Source organism: Pocillopora verrucosa, chromosome 11, assembly GCF_036669915.1.
Source record: "Pocillopora verrucosa isolate sample1 chromosome 11, ASM3666991v2, whole genome shotgun sequence".
NCBI lineage: Eukaryota > Metazoa > Cnidaria > Anthozoa > Scleractinia > Pocilloporidae > Pocillopora > Pocillopora verrucosa.
The window spans coordinates 2,229,221-2,247,082 of record NC_089322.1 but is presented as its reverse complement, the minus strand read 5'-3'; the positions used below and the strand labels follow the sequence as shown (position 1 = coordinate 2,247,082).

The 17,862-nt window shown below is 37.8% G+C and overlaps 2 protein-coding genes across 3 annotated transcripts in view; both read right to left on the bottom strand.

Moving 5' to 3' along the window:
- The window catches only part of LOC131793977 (uncharacterized skeletal organic matrix protein 5-like), a 152,388-nt gene that overhangs the window by 49,260 nt on the left and 85,266 nt on the right, over positions 1-17,862 (bottom strand). The gene's annotated exons all lie outside the window — the stretch shown is intronic.
- LOC136284252 (uncharacterized) lies at positions 6,407-17,238 on the bottom strand. 2 transcript variants are annotated; one of them, XM_066174108.1, is made up of 7 exons: positions 17,186-17,238; positions 16,924-17,038; positions 11,544-11,593; positions 10,124-10,481; positions 8,777-8,867; positions 8,450-8,679; positions 6,407-6,543 (listed from the first exon to the last, which is right to left on the bottom strand). In XM_066174108.1, exons 5-7 carry the CDS (start codon positions 8,804-8,806, stop codon positions 6,423-6,425), a joined length of 381 nt encoding a protein of 126 aa, XP_066030205.1. In that variant the 5' UTR covers positions 8,807-8,867; positions 10,124-10,481; positions 11,544-11,593; positions 16,924-17,038; positions 17,186-17,238; the 3' UTR covers positions 6,407-6,422. The 2 variants fall into 2 exon arrangements, with proteins under 2 accessions (XP_066030205.1, XP_066030206.1); XM_066174109.1 differs by having other exon boundaries at positions 17,152-17,215.

Genomic DNA, 17,862 nt, shown 5'->3' with positions numbered 1-17,862 from the left:
TCGGTCAAATTTTCTGCCTTACGGCTACCCTTTCTTCGCCGTTTCATCGTTCGCAGTTAACCCAATTAAGTCCTCCTGGTGTGCTTCGTCTGTGTAATAATACCTCTATTGTGAGATTAATTTATTAATTTTTAAAAAATAATCTTTCTCAACTAAAACTTACTTTGGAAAATATGAAGTAACCAAAATGGATAGGTCTTTCCTAAGCATTTCGTTTTAACACCCCTGTTCAAGGCGAAGCTCAAAGTCGACTGTAAATGAGAAATGTCAATCAGATATTGAAATTGAGATGCCATGGATACTGATTAAGAGTTGAATTTGCGTGCTTAACTGATACCTTGTCAGTTGTGGAAGCAGATATATTTTCTTTAAAATGTAGGTTTGCTCTGAAAACGTTTGTGTACGACCGAGTAACAATTATATTTAGACTAGAATCTCGAACCTGACTTACAATATCCTATTTGATTATTTGCTTCCGTGGGAATTCACCAGGGAAGACACATTGTGCAAAGTATGGAGTAGAGATAACCATTCCGAAAGCCAAAAAGGAGAAATATGTCATCCCATGATAAATGCGATGTATTTGTGACAAAAAGTATGCAATGATAAGGCAATAGGTATCATAAAGTCATACGGCAAAGTTTTAAGAACACCCAGACTGAGAGCTACATTGTTAATCCTGAGGTCTTCCTAAACTAGTAATCACTTTGTTTCTTTTTTTTTTCGGAATAATTCGCAATGATTTTTAAAATTCAAATCTACACACTGAGAATAAGCGAATATTATCGAGAAAGTATCGAAATGAAGTTGACAAAGAGGCAATTCAATATTTCAATTAGTTTATTCATTCTGTCTCTGCCTCTCAACTACCAGAATTTCCTTAGTACATTTCTTGTTTAAATTTTCTTTGGTGTCGGAGAAGTCGATGTATCTCAAGGCTATCGACTATTTTGGAAAATTCGTGCTTCCCTGACAATGATAGCCATGATGTGGATACTACACTCCCAACTTTTATATTCCCGTGACCCCATCCCTCCCCCTCTCCTCGATAAAAAACCTTAATCGTGGTTAAAAGACACGTGCCCATCTTCAAGCGAAAACTAGGCCATCAGGTTTTTGCAATGTCAGTAAAGCCCTCTCCCTTAAAGGCATGCTTTTGAAACTCAGCCAACCTCCATCCATGGAGTGTTAGCGCGGTGGCTGAGGTGTGACAGGGTACAAGCCTGACTACTAATCCTGGAATGCAGATTGTCAAACAAGATCAATAAGACAAGCCCCTTCCAGCTTTAGAGAAAAATGGGTTTTCAACAGTCTCTCCAGTGATCACGTAGTCTCATTAAAAGCAACAGGCACTAAGACAGCGAAACTGAAGCGATGAAGTTTCGCAAGGATTATGGTCTGGTTTATCTCGCCATTGATGTTGCGTTCGTTTTACAATCATCTATTTTGCATCAAAATAAGAGATACTTACTTGTAATCTCGTACTGTTAGTTTTTGCCATATATCAGCTTCCTCATCTCAGTTTTTTCAAACGACAGCGATCGTACGCTGCCACATGAGGCAATTTAAGTCAAAACTGAAGCAATGAAATGCTTCTTCGCAGTGGAAGTAAAATACTGCATATCCGGTTCTTTCTTTTGTTCGATACACACGGTCCTCGTGTGCATAAATATACAAGCGCTTCTTTCATATTGCCAGGGTAGCGCCCTGAACAGAGACTTCCGCAAGGGACAAACTGAGAAAGCGTCAATCCAGCAGTATATGAGATGGCGCGACGAGACAAGACAGACACCAACTCTCTATACTACTTTCCATTTGATGGAAATAAAAGATGGATTTAAAAGACGGAAATAATTTTATGGCATCATTTTATAATATCAAAGGCTATGGTCTCACAGCATTTTTCCATTGCGTGACATTCTCAGAAAAACAGAGACTTCCCGTGGGAAATGAGTCACAGCACTCGTTTTGAGGTTATATGGTAGCCGCATGATTTTTTCACATAAATAAAAATCTCATATAATAGTATAATGGATTTTAATTCAGAAATTCATGTTGAATTTAATAATATGGAACAATTTGTTTGTCCATTTCTAATGGCAACTTCAAGAAAACACAATAAAAAGCGAACCATGTTGTGAAAATATGAATTTAACAAATATGAACGGACAATATGTTTGCCAATGTTGCTCGTTCAGTAATCATTTTATCTTTCAATAGTCATAACTGTTGTGCATGTGATTTGGTCCAGAAATGGGTGTTTCAGCCCTGAAAGGTGTACAAAATAATTGCCTTTGCCAAGGTTTACTAACTGTTTCCATCTCCCTTAGGGTGAAATGATTGACAAGTTGACTTTGCCATACAACTGAGGTAATCTCGGAAGCTGCTGCATTGGATTAGATTGAAAACTTTTTTGTTAAATCGATGTCTCAATTAATGTTTGTAACTATTGAAATAAAGAAGTCCTCGGAGGTATGTTTTCATCCTTGACAAAATGTGTTCTTGAATTTCGCCAACGAAGTGTACCTAGTCATCTCCTGAAGGGGAATAGTACGAGACTCGCCAACTGTTGCATTTTCGTTTGAAAATGAATACTTTTTTAATCGTTGTTGTCTTTCCTCCACACTAAAAAATATCGATGAAATACAAACTAACTAGAAATCTTGAGTAGGTGGTAGGATTTGACAGTCGTATTCATGCGATCAACAAGAGGTATTGCACTTCATGATTGCCCTTGGTTTATACAACAGAATTTGAAGCATAAAAGCATTAAGTAGAACAACAAGTCCCTTTTACAGCTGCACGACAATCAAGCTTATTCAAATGGAATATTAGGTTCATACATTTTTCTTACATTCTACCAATTGAATTTGAATGATTGACCCCTATCAGGTAAATGTAGCCTGCATGACGAGGTTTTAAAGAAGGGAATACGGATGAATGGGAAAAAAGCAATTAAAAAAACACATGATTTTCTACAGTGCATCTTTATGGTCTGTTCGTGACTGGCAGAGCCCCTCACCGTTCACCTGAAAACCATGTGATCCCCAAAAATCCTCCAAGCCCCCGCTTCCGCTGGCAATAAAATGATAAGTGGTCGCTTTTGTCACGGTCTGCCATTCATTTCCTGTGATTTCAGCTTTCGTGTCTGGCCCTTACTTTAACACTTGAAGTTATTCAAAATTGTCATCTACCAGACAATCTGTTGATAAAATTTTAAAGGAGAGGAGAGTTAATGGCCATGTCGTAAATGATCTCGTGACAAACAATAACACTGGTTTGATGTACGCCATTTTCACTCTCCTACTCACGAGTAACTCCGATCTCACAATGAATGAACCCAAATCACCTATCATACTTCCGTACTTCCGTCACGAACCTATCAACAAATTCAATGCAACGCTTCGGTGACGACAGCCGCTTGTGAGAGTGCAGGTGATAAATCTCCCAAGAAAGACAGATTTTCCTTTAATTAACGACAAAACAAAGAGATGCATAATTTTGATCCATTGACCCACTTTATTTTTAGTCGTGGATACGCGAAGCGTAGAAAGCACTGTTGTTAGGGGTCAGAATATGCAAATTTGTCACTCGACTCAGATGTAAACAAGTCGATATGTAAACGGCAGACCAATCGCTATCGACTTTCCGAGATAATACTGGGAAGCGACTGTCGACTTTCCGAAGTAACTGCCGCGACGTTGGAATAGAATTCGACTATCATTCGAGAAAGTTTCGACTAATACTCGTCGCAGTAAGCACACGGTAATAAGCTGTGTAGATGCTGAATGAGAAGAGTCCTTGACCCCTCGAGACGTCTGCTTGTCGATCCTCCAAGCTCACATTGGGTTTATAAATGGTAAACCTTTTACGAGTGAATCTTACGAGCTCACGATCGAACTCACGAGGGAACCTATGAGCACTCGTATCAGCTAAGGCATAAATCAAACATAGGGTTAAACAAAGCTATTAGGGACATAAGTAGCACAGCTGATCAGTCCATAACATCCAACCAAAACACTCCTGTGGCCAAGCAGAACGAAACGCAGTCAGAAGACTGATTTGATGGTAACCGAAATCATACAGGAACGAAGAACTAGGTCAAAGTCCAATCATGTTAGCAAAGGCCTGTCGTGATAGTGAACCATCGAGATTACCGTGGAAGAAAATTCTGAACTTATTTAACAAGAGTAAAGCAATGAAGAGGTATGTAAGGTCTCGTATTGTGCAAAGTGCACCACATTCGCCACCATTGGAAACGATTTTATCGTTTGATTACCGTAATTATCATTAAAACCAGAATGGGTAGAAGGAAACCAGTTGGAATCACTCGTGCAAAAGGTTTAAGGTTGTATTTTACTCTTTATTATGTTTATGTTTTCAAAACAAGAACTGCAAAGCATAAAAAGACGTGAAGTATCATTTTTTTTTCGTGATAAATTTGTACATGTTGTTCAACGTTATTCGATAAAGTGTAAGAAACGAAATCACAAGTATTTTGTTCAAGGGCAAAGTTGCTTACTTCAGGTGATATGGAGTTAAACCCGGGACCTGTCACTCTGGAAAATAATCCAAACAATCTTAATTAATTTTACAATCTGGATTAGTTTAGCATGGCCTGAGAATATCAGATGTTGGTGGTGCAGGTAATTGCTCCTTTAGAGTTGTACCCCATTAAAGATTCATCAGAAGTAGTACAGACCATTCTTGATCAAGGTATTTAGCCAACATGTCACACCAGGGTACATGGGCTAATGCTCTTGTTAAACAAGAATGGAGCAAGTTACTTATTCACAACCTGAAGCACATTCATACAAATTTTACATACAGGATTTTACTTAGCTTCAAAACTCATTCAAACGTAATGTACCTGATTTATTCACAGTTTCCTTTGATTTCACATTTGATCATTTCTTGTGAACACATAAAATCATGCCTTTCTATTACCCCTAGAGTCATCAAAATATCTGCACAAAAGACAGATCCTGATTGGGTTATAGATCTTATAACAACAGAGGAACTTTAGGGACAAAACCATGCTTAGTGGGGTAGGTAGGGGGGGGGGGAAGCATCTCTCACACAAGTCCACCCCAGGGCACGGAGGGTTACTGGCAGTTCAGGTGTCAATGGGAGCAGAACAACAAGTACTTTGTATAGCTGCATGACAACTAAGCTTAATCAAATGGAATATCAGGTTACATGCATTTTTTTCCTACACTCTACCAACTGAATTTGATTGATTAACCTCAATCAGGTAAATGTAGCCTGTGCGGCAAGGTTCTTAACCCTTTAACTTCTACACCAAATTTGTAATTCTCCCTACCGTCAACCATATAACTGTTATAACGTTAGTTCAGACAATTGAGTATTGGATCAACTAATTATCCCCAAATTGATATTTTTCTTTATTCTCATCACTTGTCTGGTTGATATTGTATTGACATTGTAAGGAGGAATTCTGGTCTCGGTCACTCATGGGAGTTAAATGGTTTAGAGAGGAATAGGGGTGAATGGGAAAAAAAAACACTCTTTTTTCTACAGTGCCTTTTTATAGTCTGTTTGTGACTGAAAAAACCCCAAACCATTCACCTGAAAACCATGTGATCCCCCAAAATAACCACCAACCCCCCTCCCTTGATGATAAAATGATAACTGGTTGCTTATTGTCAAGGTCTGCTATTTATTTCCTGTAAATTAAGTGTTCATGTCTGGCCCTAACTTAACCCTTTAACACCCAAGATCTCATTAGTGATTCTCTTCACTGCCTGCCATACAGTTCTTGTTATGTTAGTTTGGAGAATATGGTATTAGATCAAGTTATAATCCTCTAATTGATATTTTTCTTCACTCTCATCACTTGTCTGCTTGATATTGTAAGGAGAAATTCTGTCTTGGTCACTCATGGGAGTTAAATGGTTAAACACTTGATGTTATTCAAAATTGTCATCTACCAGACAATCTGTTGACAAAGTGTAAAAGGAGGAGTAACTTAATGGCCACTTTTGATAGTAAAAGTGAAAAATCTCCCGAGAAAAACAGATTTCCTTTGAGTGACTACATTACAAAGAGAAACATGATTTTGATTCACTAACCCACTTTTATTTTCCTTTCATTTAATAGCTAAAGCAAAAACTCACATTTTAAAATCCCCAATACTGAAATTAAAGCATAATCATTGTTTTATGTCGCATGCAGTGTTTTCCTTGAGTAGAGTGGTTCAGTGTCTTTATTGAATGAAGATGTATCCAAATTCCTTGATATTTTTGTCTCTGTTGTCTGCACTCCACAAAGCTCTGTTTCCACACGTGTTTTCATATCTTGATCCTCCTTCACCAGATCTGATTCTGGAATCATGGGAACTGCAATCATCTTGTTCATTGCCATTGACACCCATTGCAAGAACCTGGTTACCCCATCAACCTTCATGCCATGGCATATCTTGGTGAAGGAAGTGCTTCAGTAGGTTGGAAACAGGGTCTCCAACTGATCCAATCTGCTGACTCCATTTTTGAGACTGGAGACCTGAAGGTAACTGAAGGTTTCCTGCAAGATAAGGAAATTTTCAACTTAGTATCCATTACATTGGTATTACTTCACTTTGTTCTATGAGTGGTCCAGCAAACTTGCACTAATCTCTCACCCAGTCAGATGCTATATTTAACCCAATCATGATTAACCCTTAAACCACTAAGAGCTGACTAGCATCTAATTTCTCCCTACATTATCAACCCTTGTTCATATGATTTGGTCAGAGAATGAGTATTTCAACCCCAAAATGGTGTACAACAGAATTTTACCCTCATTAAAGTTTACTTTTTCCATCTCTCTTAACCCTTTAACTCCCATAAGTGACCAAGACAGAATTTCTCCTTGCGATATCAATACAATATCAAGCAGATAAGTGACAAAAATAAAGAAATATATCAGTTAGAGGATTAGTAGTTGATCCAATACCAAATTCTCCAAACTAACATCACAAGAACTGTATGGTAGACAGTAAGGAGAATTACTAATGAGATCTTGGTGCAAGATCTGAACTTAAAGATGAAATGATTGACAAGTTGACTCTGACATACAATCAAACTCGCCAAGCTGTGATTACAAGGGAATTGATAGAGATCATCTCAGGAGCTGCTGCACTGGATTAGATTGAGAACTTTTTATGAAAATGATGTCTTTAGTAATGTTTGTAACTGTTGAAATAAAGAAGCCCTTGGAGGTTTGTTTCCATCCTTGACAAAATTTGGTCTTGAATTGTACTCACAATAATGCGTATCGAGTCATCTCAACTAAGGACAACTAAGCTTATTCAAGTGGAATTTCAGGCTACAGCTGCAGGACAACTAAGCTTATTCAAATGGAATATCAGGAGACATTGTACATGCATTTTTTCCTACATTCTACTACTTGAATTTCAATGATTAACCCCTATCAGGTAAATGTGGCTTGTGTGGTGAGGTTCTAAAGAAGGGAATGGGGGTGAACGGGAAAAATACAAAAGAAAAAACACTCGATTTTCTACAATGCCTCTATAGTCTGTTTGTGAATGACAGATCCCCTCACCGTTCACCTGAAAACCATGTGATCCCCCCAAAAATCATCTCAGTTCCCCCTCTTGGCAATAAAATATTAACTCGTCACTAATATTATCATGGTCTGCTATTTATTTTCTGTAATTTAAGTGTTTGTGTCTGGCCCTCACTTTAAAACTTGATTCAATTCAAAATTGTCAACTGCCATACAGTCTGTGGATAAAATGTTAACCATTAACTCTCAAGATCTAATCATCAATTCTTCACTCTAGCTGCCACACATTTCTTTGTAAGTTAGTTATGAGGATTTGATGCTAAATCAAGATAACAACTTCTATCAGATAAGTTTGATTGTTCTCATTACCTAATTGTCGGACAATTTCTGGATATTATAGGGAGAAGTTACATGTTCATCACTTCTGGGACTTAAAGGGTTAAAGGAGAAGTAACTTAATAGCCACTTGTGAGAGTAAAAGTGATAAATCTCCCAAGAAAGACAGACTTTCCTTTGTGTAACTACAATGCAAAGAGAAACCTGTCTTAATTCACTGACCCACTTTCATTTTCCCTTCATTTAACAGCAAAAGCAAAAACCCATATTTAACCCTATAACTCCCACAAGTGATTAACAAGTAACTTCTCCCTATAATATTCAGTCATTATCCAATAAAAAGTTAATGAGAATACCCAAATTTATCAGGTAGAAGTTGTTATCTTGATCTACCATCAAATCCTTATAACTAGCTTACAAAAAATGTGTAGCAGCTAGAGGGGAGAATTGATAATTGGATCCTGAGAGTTAAAGGTTTAAAATTCCACCTGAAATTAGATCATGATAATTACTCCATGTTGCATGCAGCTTTTTCTTGGAGCAGAGCAGTTCAGTGTCTTAAATAAAGGAAAATGTATCCAAATACCTTGATATTTTTGTCTCCAGTGTCTGCCCTCTACAAAGCTCTTTTTCCTCATGCATTTTCATATCCTGATCCTCCTCTGCCATATCCGATTCTGGAATAAGGGGAACTGCAAAGGATGTGCTCCAGTAGGTTGGTAACACAGCCTCCAAGTGATCCAATCCTGTGACTCCATTTTTGGGAGGAACTGAAGATCTGGAAGACCACGCTTTTGAATTGTAACTGAAGGTGTCCTGCAAGATAAGGAAATTTTCAACTTAGCATCCACTGCATTGGTATCGCTTCACTTTGCTGTATGAGTGGTCCAACAAACTCACATCAATCTCTCACCTGGTCAGATGCTATACTTAACCCAATCATGACTTAACCCTTCAACCACTGAGAGCTGACCAGCATCTGATTTCTCCCTACATTATTAACCCTGAATGAAACAGGAAGGTTATGAGAATAAAGGAAATAATCACCAACTGAAGAAGCTCTTGATCGCTGAACAAATTATTCTTGTATGAATAGAATATTATGGACAATGTACATTGTGATGTTAGGGTGCAGAAGGTTAATCACTCAAGTCTTCCTGCTCTTTGAAAAGTAGGCTTTGTTTGTGTCTTGATTTAGAGTTATTATTTAGTCATTGTGACTGTTTTTTGTGATTACTTTAAATACTCAATCAAAATGTGCACTACATTTAAGAGTTACTCTCATATCAAAGTCACAAAAGGCTGAGCCATGAGCTTAAGAAAATCTCAGAGGACATCCTTGTTTATAAAAGGTGCCACATAAGGTGCTACAATATCTTTACTGTATTAAGACTAGGAAAGCATTTTGACCAACTGCATTATATCTAGGATGGCTTAATGTAATCTTCTCTAAAACAAAACAAAAACTGACTCAAAAAAGGGATGTAAAAGGAGTGGGCAAAATTAGAGGGAAGACAAATTTAGTATCACTATGCCCCAATTAAAACCAGTCATAAATTATTGCCTTAAGTTTGTTTTGAAAATTGAGAGTAATGCATTATTTAACAGATTCTTTATTATAAAAAAAATAGAGAAGCCTTGACAGTGCTCTGTTCTGTTGTAAAGCACTTAAGAAGTGGCTTGAGAACTCTACCACTTCCTTCATGCTCTAGCAGCTTCCAACATGCTTAAATACAACAGAAATAGAGCACAGTCATGGCTTCTCTATTTGCTAAAGAAAGGGAGGACTATAAAAATTGACTGCTAGTGTAGGGGAAGAGATAGCAGATTTTTGGTCATAAGTTATGAAGTGATGTAAGTAGTAAGCCCCTGTATGTGTTGGTATTGTTTTGGTTCTGATGTCATTAGTAGATATCATTGCTTTAGTATGATGAGAAAGAAAGCAAATTTCCAAGTTGTTCATTTACTTGAATCTAGATATTGTCCAGTTGAAATCTACTGATCACATTCTTGTTCCTATGAGCACTTCGAGGAAAATAACACTTGCTGTCAAAAGATAACTGCTTTGTGAGATGTACTGGTAACCACTTGTGATGGATAATTATTTTAAAAGATTTTAAAGTTGAGTTTGATGCGGACCTTATTTAGTTTTACTTGCACAGTAGTGAAATGGAAAATAAAAAACATAAATCAGTCATGGCTATATGATCATTAGTGTGATGGGCTTATAACAAAGGGAACACTTAATGTGCGAACCTACCTCCACCGATATCGCACAGCTCGTTCTTGTTCGTCAAACATCATACGTTAGCAATTTCAAGGAGTTCTTTGAAACAGAAAGAGTCCCTCTTCAATTGTGGGGCAGCTGCAATTCAGTGTTTTCAATTACATATTCAAAGTACTCTTAGTAGATACTTTTCTCCTCTTCGTGGGTCAGGTTCTCCCTCATGGATTAGATCTCATCATCCAGGATTGGGTGAAGTAGGCCATCTACTTTCCATGAAGCTCTGGGAGAAAGAATAGTTCATCCAGTCTTCCACTCATAGTGTCATGGCTACAGCCCCTTATTAAATGTGTGTACCAGTGTTGTTTAACTTTATCCAGGTCATCTTGAAGTACTATTGAGCGAAAGAGAACCAGAGGCATGCCATTTGAATCTCATCTCCTGGGTTAAAGATTTCCTGTTCCATAGGGCACTTAATGAAGTCAATCCACCAAACAGACCTAATTCTTCTGTAAAATGCCCACCAGCCCTAAATCCTTTGGTTTGCCAGGGTGGCTCATACTTGTGCGCTTCTGAATCTTATTGAAATGTTCATTGCATCGTTACAAAAATGGCGCCTTGTGGCCAAAGCTAGTCCCAGGTTCCGGTCGCTTTGAGCGACGGGTTTAGTTACCAGTACTTTGAAATTTTGATTTTGGTGTGTTTTACGCTTTGTTGAGAGGATTTCTACTTTCATCATACCAATCTTAAAAGGCTATTTTTATCAATTTGCTACAACCAACTGACCAATAGCAATTATTCTGTTTAAAGTAATAGAATTATCCGCCTTTAGTAATGCATTAATGAAAGACTTTTCATTGAAAGCGTAGGCAGGACCACTATGGCGATAACCACCTTCAAGCGAAAACCTAGACATCAGGTTCTTGCAATGTCAATGGAGCCTTCTCCTCAAAGTTATGCTTTTGACACTCAACCACCCTCCAGTCATGGAGCGTTAGCCCAGTGGCTGTGGTGTGGAAGGGTACAAGCATAACCACCCATCCTGTAATGCAGGCAGTCAAATAAGATGAATAAGACAAGCCCCTTCTAGCTTCATAGAAAACTGCCAGTTGGTCAAGGGGTCCAATAACATACCCGCCCCTAGAGCTCTCCTTACAGTGCCATTTGCAACCCACCCTTGAATAGGTTAGTGGCTGGCTGCATGCGGGGTACTAAGCTCGACGTTAAGCCCTCTGCATTTTTATCGGCAAGTATGGCTTGATGGCGGGGTATGCTCCTAACCCTTTGGACTTTCAACCGCCCTCCAGCCACAGGGTGTTCACCCACTAACTGAGCTCTATCAAAGCATGAACCTGACTGTCAATCTTGCAATATATCGGGCATGTTTTGCACTTCCTCACTCTTTGCTAATCTAATGGCCGCATACACTGGCAAAGCAAAATCACCATTACCATACCATTTAATTCCTCTTTGCAACATCTTTCCTCTCAAGTCTTGTGCAAGTTGCTACAAAAAAATCACATAAAAACAATCAAACTACATCAAAAATATAGCATTCAACCATTTCCTACAAAGAAAACACTCTAAGTGGTCTCTTACAAGCCATTAAACCACTCGCACAAGTATAGACACGATAATAATTATATATTGCACACAATTTTAAAAATAATGACATTTAGAATACAATCATCAGAATAACAACTATGGCTTTTATTTATTTCAGTCACCTGAAATAAGTCTTTGAGTTTAGAATTTTAGTCTGTCACGTTGCTTCCAACGGAGCCAGTACAGGATTGTCATCGAATTTAATTCGATTTTCAATCGTTAGGGATCGAAGATAGAAATACACTGCTTCGATTCAGAAATAGCCCCAGAGTGATATGAAAGATCTGAAATTTTATGTGGGAATACCACCCATCAGCAATCTTCTTCACTCGCTTTCAGTAAAAAACTTTTTAGCTAAAGCTGAGCGTGGCAAAACAAGGCTTTGTTCTTTTTAAAACGAACGTCAAATTAAGCTGTGGAAGACCAGTGCATTTATGGTCGATTTTCGCTCTATCATTCTGAGCGGTGAAGGGCGGTAAGATGGACATGGCATGCATGAAGTCTCTCTCTCTCTCTCATTATTTTCGTCTTTAGGAATATCAAACTAGCATACGTAGCTAGGAAAATAGCTTTGATTCAACATGATGTCAAAGATACAGATATCGAATTTATGACCGACTTCTATCGTCATTTTATTGATTAAATTCCATTGCACCCAGCATTATCTCCTATATTCAAAAATTACATCCATTCTACTTCTAAGATTAGGGAAATTAGTTGTACTTGGGACATGGGACTTCAGTCAGTTTGGCCAGATGACTTCATGATGGAGTTCAACTTGATCTGGAGTTAAAAACGCTCACAGCAACTGAACCATGTCGTTACAACTTAATGAAAATATATCAGTTGCATTAGCAAGGTATAGCTCTGTTTGTTTCTTGATTTGATAATCTAGTATCTAACGATCACATTGATTGAGCGGCTTCATTTTGACCGGCTTTTGCACTTTATGAGTATAATAACAAGTTCTTCATCTGATTTTGCCGAAACTTTGGATTTATATTCCATAAGCTTCTTTCTCGATGCGGTGTCTTTAGTTGCGGTCTTCATGTGGAAACATGGTGACTACCACGCGAGGTAAACGACGGCCACAGAGGAGGCATCTCGAGGAATCACATACGACTTTAACAAAACAGGTTTCATAATGTATAATTCGGCCCCCTCGTCGACGTCGACTTGGATCTGGAAAGGTACCCACAATAGAATTAAATAGGACATGGTACACGAGTCTAATCGGTCCGTGCCTTGAATCAATTTCCTCTCTCAGATTGCCATCTTGAAGATAAGCTACGAATGTATTGAAAACCCTCCGTAAGGATATGTTTGGACGAAATAAGGAAACGTCATCAACATCTGTACGGTAGGAATGCTTGACATATACATGCTCCCATTCTACTGTAATTTGATGGAGGCTTTCTAGACACTCATGACAAGGCCAAGCAAAATTCATGGCCGAAACTATTAGTTTAGGGGCCAAGCCACTTTTCGGTACCAAACCGAAGGACAAAATCTAAGTGTTATCATGTGATTCTACTGCCTAGGGTGTTTTTCAATTTGTATGATAACCTTTGTGGATGAGTAGCTTTGATGGAGAATTTTCGATTTAAAATTTCGCCAAAAATGGCGCTAACATGGAAACGAGGCTCAGAATAAAATCCCTTAAATATATTGTCACGATCATTTTATAAGATCTTTAGAGAGTAAAAACGAGGAAAACATTTGTATTTTTTCCTCGGAGTTGTCAGAAGTAAAAATTTGTAAAAGGATTAATCGAAAAACAAGAAAAAAACCAACGTTGTAATTCACATCGCATCATGGGTAAATCCAAGATGGCGGCTAAGTGTCATCATGTGATTCTACTGCTTAAAGTGTTTTTCAATTTGTATGATAACCTTTGTGGATGAGTTGCTTTGATAGAGATTTTTCGATTCAAAATTTCGCAAAAAATGGTGAGAGCGTGAAAACGAGGTTCAGAATAAAATCCCTTAAATTTTCTGTCACGATCGTTTCATAAGATCTTTAGATAGTAAAAAAGAGAAAAACATTTGAATTTTTTCCTCGGAGTTGTCAGAAGTAAAAATTTGTAAAAATTGTAAGGAAAATCATAAGCGTTTCAAGGGTTGATAGGATGGGGTTTGCAATATTTCTCAGTCATCGTCGAGACTCATTGAAATCAGGGGGTACTAAGACAGTTACACGGCAGCTATGAAATTTTGTGCAGTGGTCTTTTTGGTTTATCTTGCCATTGGTGCTGATGCACGAGAAAAATTGCAAACAAATAATGGGCAAGTTGTCAAATCTTGAGTACTTGATAGTAAAAAAACAGGACTGCTGTAAAGTGGGTAAAGTTACAAGACTGTTACAAAGTCGAATAGAAATTTTATGCACTATTAGTATGTATGACCTTGGAAACGCAAGTTTAGATAAAGTGTTTTAGTTTAAACTTTCTGGGAAACTGAACTACTTCTTTAAGACTCGTCCTTCCCGAGCAAAAATATAAACAATGCCAAAACTTCTCCCTACACTTCTTTCGTGCTCTAACCGCTTCCTGCGTGCTTTACAACAGAACCGAGCACAGTCAAGGCTTTTCCATTTGTTAAATAGAGACCAATTTCTACTCAGTGTGCTTGAAGAGGATATTTAAACACAGACAATGATCACGAACCGCGCATTATTCTAAATTTGGGAGAAGTTACTAAAACCGTTATTCAATTCTAGAATGTAACGACTGATAAGAAATTTGACCTGAACAATTAGGAATTATTCTCGTATTCTATTTTTTGATTGCCGATCCGAAGGCTGAAGCGAATTCACATCTGATTATTTCTATTTCGAGTAAAGATACTTTTGGAGAGTATTACGAGCCGTTATTAATAAAATCACTTTTTGCAATTGTTGGCATGGTTTTGAATAAGATATGGCAGAAAACTGACTTATTTTGAAGTTTCTTAGTCAAGCAGGTAAAAGCTCTTACACAGTTTTACTGATCATTACTAACGAGGCGAGAAGAATTTTTGTCTGAACTTGCGGACAAAGTAACACTTTCACTGTGCAAGGTAATGATTAATTAGAGCTCTTCCTCGTCGGTCTTAAAATCTAACGGATTCTTAATTAGACAGTATTATTTGTTATATTGGGATGAACTAAGGAAAATATGCCAAAAAGGATCAAATAAAATTTCTCTCGACGTGGCACCAGGATTTTCCATGTAAAGGTAAGTGCTGGTGTTGGCTAGAAGTGGATGCGGAAGACAGCCTGGTGACTGTGAAAGTCACAACATTTAAGCTTGTGTTTCTCGGAAATTGTTGGTCGCCTCAGCAAGGGGCAGGGACCTTTCAATCGTTTGCTCGCAGTAGCGACTAAACGCTTTCTTCCCCAATATTTTTCAAAACAAATTTCACAGAAATTTTCGAAGTCAATCAGCGCTTGACATGCACCATATAAATGTTTCCTATTCCTATAACAATTTAAACTTCTACATTTTTGCTAAAAAATTTAAACCTCTACCTTATGATTTGCTGAGAGAAGTACAGTTTGCATGTAACACAATGCAGAAGAAATTAAGGTAATACAGATTAAACAATAGTTGATTTTGTGTATAAACAGACTCGGAAATTCGACCACTAAACACCAGAGTAATTATTGGATTAGCTTCACATTTCTAAAAAAAAGTTTTAATACTAAGTTAGGAAGTTTGAGAGAAATACTCAATGTGAATTCTGCGAAAATCTCTGACCGCTGAGCGTGTGGTTCATTGAAGACCATGCCTGGTTAATTTGCATTTTATTTGCAGAATCTTGATTATGGAAATCTGTCTCCCAAACCGTCCTTTAATTAACAAATAGAGAAGACTCGACTGTGCTCTGTTCTGCTGTAAAGCACGCAGGAAACGGCGAGAGCAGGAAAGAAGTGTAGGGAGAAACACGAGACGTAGTGCCTTACAACAGAACAGAGCACAGCCACGGTTCTCTATTTGTTTTAAAATACAGAATCTGTTCAATTCCCCACGCATCGCTTTCAATTTTCAAAACAAATTTTATTTTCAAAGCGAACAACAGTGTCATAAGCATGCTTCATACTCTCATAAAGCATGCTACAATGAACCAATCAGAATCCTTGTTAGCATGATTCAAATAATTTAATTGGTTAAACAAGACTAAAGCTGTCAAAAATGTCAAACCATCAAAGTTCACAATTTGCAAAAGTTTACAAACTGAAATTGTTCCGCGCGGCAGGTCGACTTTAACACTTTTGCCTAAAGTTTTTTATTCTCTAATTCAGAATTTAAAGATGAGATATTCCTTAAATTCCGGACGAATTAAAACTCATAACAACTTGCGAGTTTTTTTCACATGGCAAGTAGATAACAAACTGCTCAAGGCCATGTTATATGTATAAACGACAGCCGAATTCACAGGAACATAAAGATTGCTCGGGATGACAGCCTCGTAATACTCGGCTTCAGTGACTGATGTGGCCTTCCTCTCAACGCATCGGAAAGGATATCAGAGTAAGCTCTTAGTTTTTCTGAGGCTTGCTTGACTGCGATGACCGGAGATAGCCATGATGATGTAGCCGCGATGGACCTCAGCATGATCGCCGTCGCTCTGACACAGTCATATAATTAGTATGAATTTTAACACTTATGCCAGTTTGGCTATATTTTTCATTATTACTGCTTTGTTCTGTTTTGTTTTTGAACGCGAAACTATATATACTCTACAAGTTTGAGCTGTGTTTGATTTTTATTACCGTACGCAAGCTGGCAATATAACTGAGAGTGGAAACCTTCAAAACTCGGACTGTCCATTTCGTTTTCTAGCCAGAGAGAAGTCCCGGAAAAGGTCGGACACAGCACAATTTGGGAGATGGCGTGACAGCTTGAGCTCAGCTCTCTATGCTTTGTACTCTGATAGAGCACGCTCTTTCAACCAATGAGAGCGCGTTATATCCGAACTTGACAGAATAGAGAAGAGCTCGAGGACTTGTCCGCTCTCGTCTTTGAAATATTCCGAAGGTTTTGTAAATTATTTTCACATATTCCCTCGGTCTTTAAAAGCTGAATTACTCTTGTTTATGTAATTCAAACTGCACCAGCTTCACTGTTCACCAGAGAAGAAAAAACTTAGTTTTTTCTGATATGCAATATACTGCATATGAGAATTACCTTAAACTTTATTTCATGTTTTCTTAACACGAATTTTTGTTGAATCGTGGCTACTTTGACATACCTTAATTTAAAATCGAAATTTCATCATTTAAAGCAGTCTTCGCTCAGATCATCGTGAAACGTTAACGACAGACAAAAAAGAGGCCGCCGTTGACAACGTCATTGCTTCTGAAACCCTGTAAGAAGAAGAAAAACAAAGCAAGTGAAAAGTTTTGCAAAGTATTTAAATTGACCAACTTTGAGTTAAAACAGAACAGAACTTCATACTAATGATTTTACATAAACTCACTTGACGGGAGAATAGAGTTTGATAAGAAACTTACAATAGAGATTCACTCCTGCTTGGACAGTTCTTTCCCCGAATTTTTATTTACCCCTTTTTTAATTTTTTCGAGTTTTGCCGGAACATGCCGAAACCCATTCAAGGGTTCAAACCCACTCGCTATGTGCTAATGAGTATGTTACTAATTGCAATTGAGAAGGACAATTAAGAACAGTTGTGAACATTTATTGCAAGACATCTTCACCGCCGAATTTCCCCATTGATTCCAAATCAACCGATGTTGCAAAGGGTAATGATTTTCATCGGGTGGTGCTGACTTTAAAGTCACAAAAATCATCGAAATACATTTTCCGTGTAATATTCTCGTGACACGCGCGAATGATTTACATTCAAATGAATAGTGCAGGAGTTAGCGGGGCGAGACCACAGAGTGGAAATTATTTAACGAAATCATTAGATAAAATTACTTAACGAGATCATACGATGGAATAATTTAATGGAATCATTTGATGGGATCATTTTATAATATCAAAATGTTCGAATACCATAGGAGACTGACGCTTTGATCTCATATCATTTTCCCATTGCGTGACATTCTCGGAGAACAGGGAAGTCAATGATATAATAACACAGGGGCTTTCCCGCGGAAACGAGTCATCAGATTGCTATTTTTTTTTGGTCAAGTGGTAATCTCGAGAGATCATGTAATCTTTACAA

What these genes read in the sequence shown, in the direction of transcription:
- LOC136284252 (XM_066174108.1), bottom strand. Translation starts at nt 8,806, where the DNA reads ATGATTGGGTTAAGTATAGCATCTGACCAG. An exon ending in TAAGTATAGCATCTGACCAG is followed by an intron (nt 8,680 to 8,776) that starts GTGAGAGATTGA and finishes CTTATCTTGCAG; the next exon opens with GACACCTTCAGTTACAATTC. An exon ending in CTGGAGACAAAAATATCAAG is followed by an intron (nt 6,544 to 8,449) that starts GTATTTGGATAC and finishes CTTATCTTGCAG; the next exon opens with GAAACCTTCAGTTACCTTCA.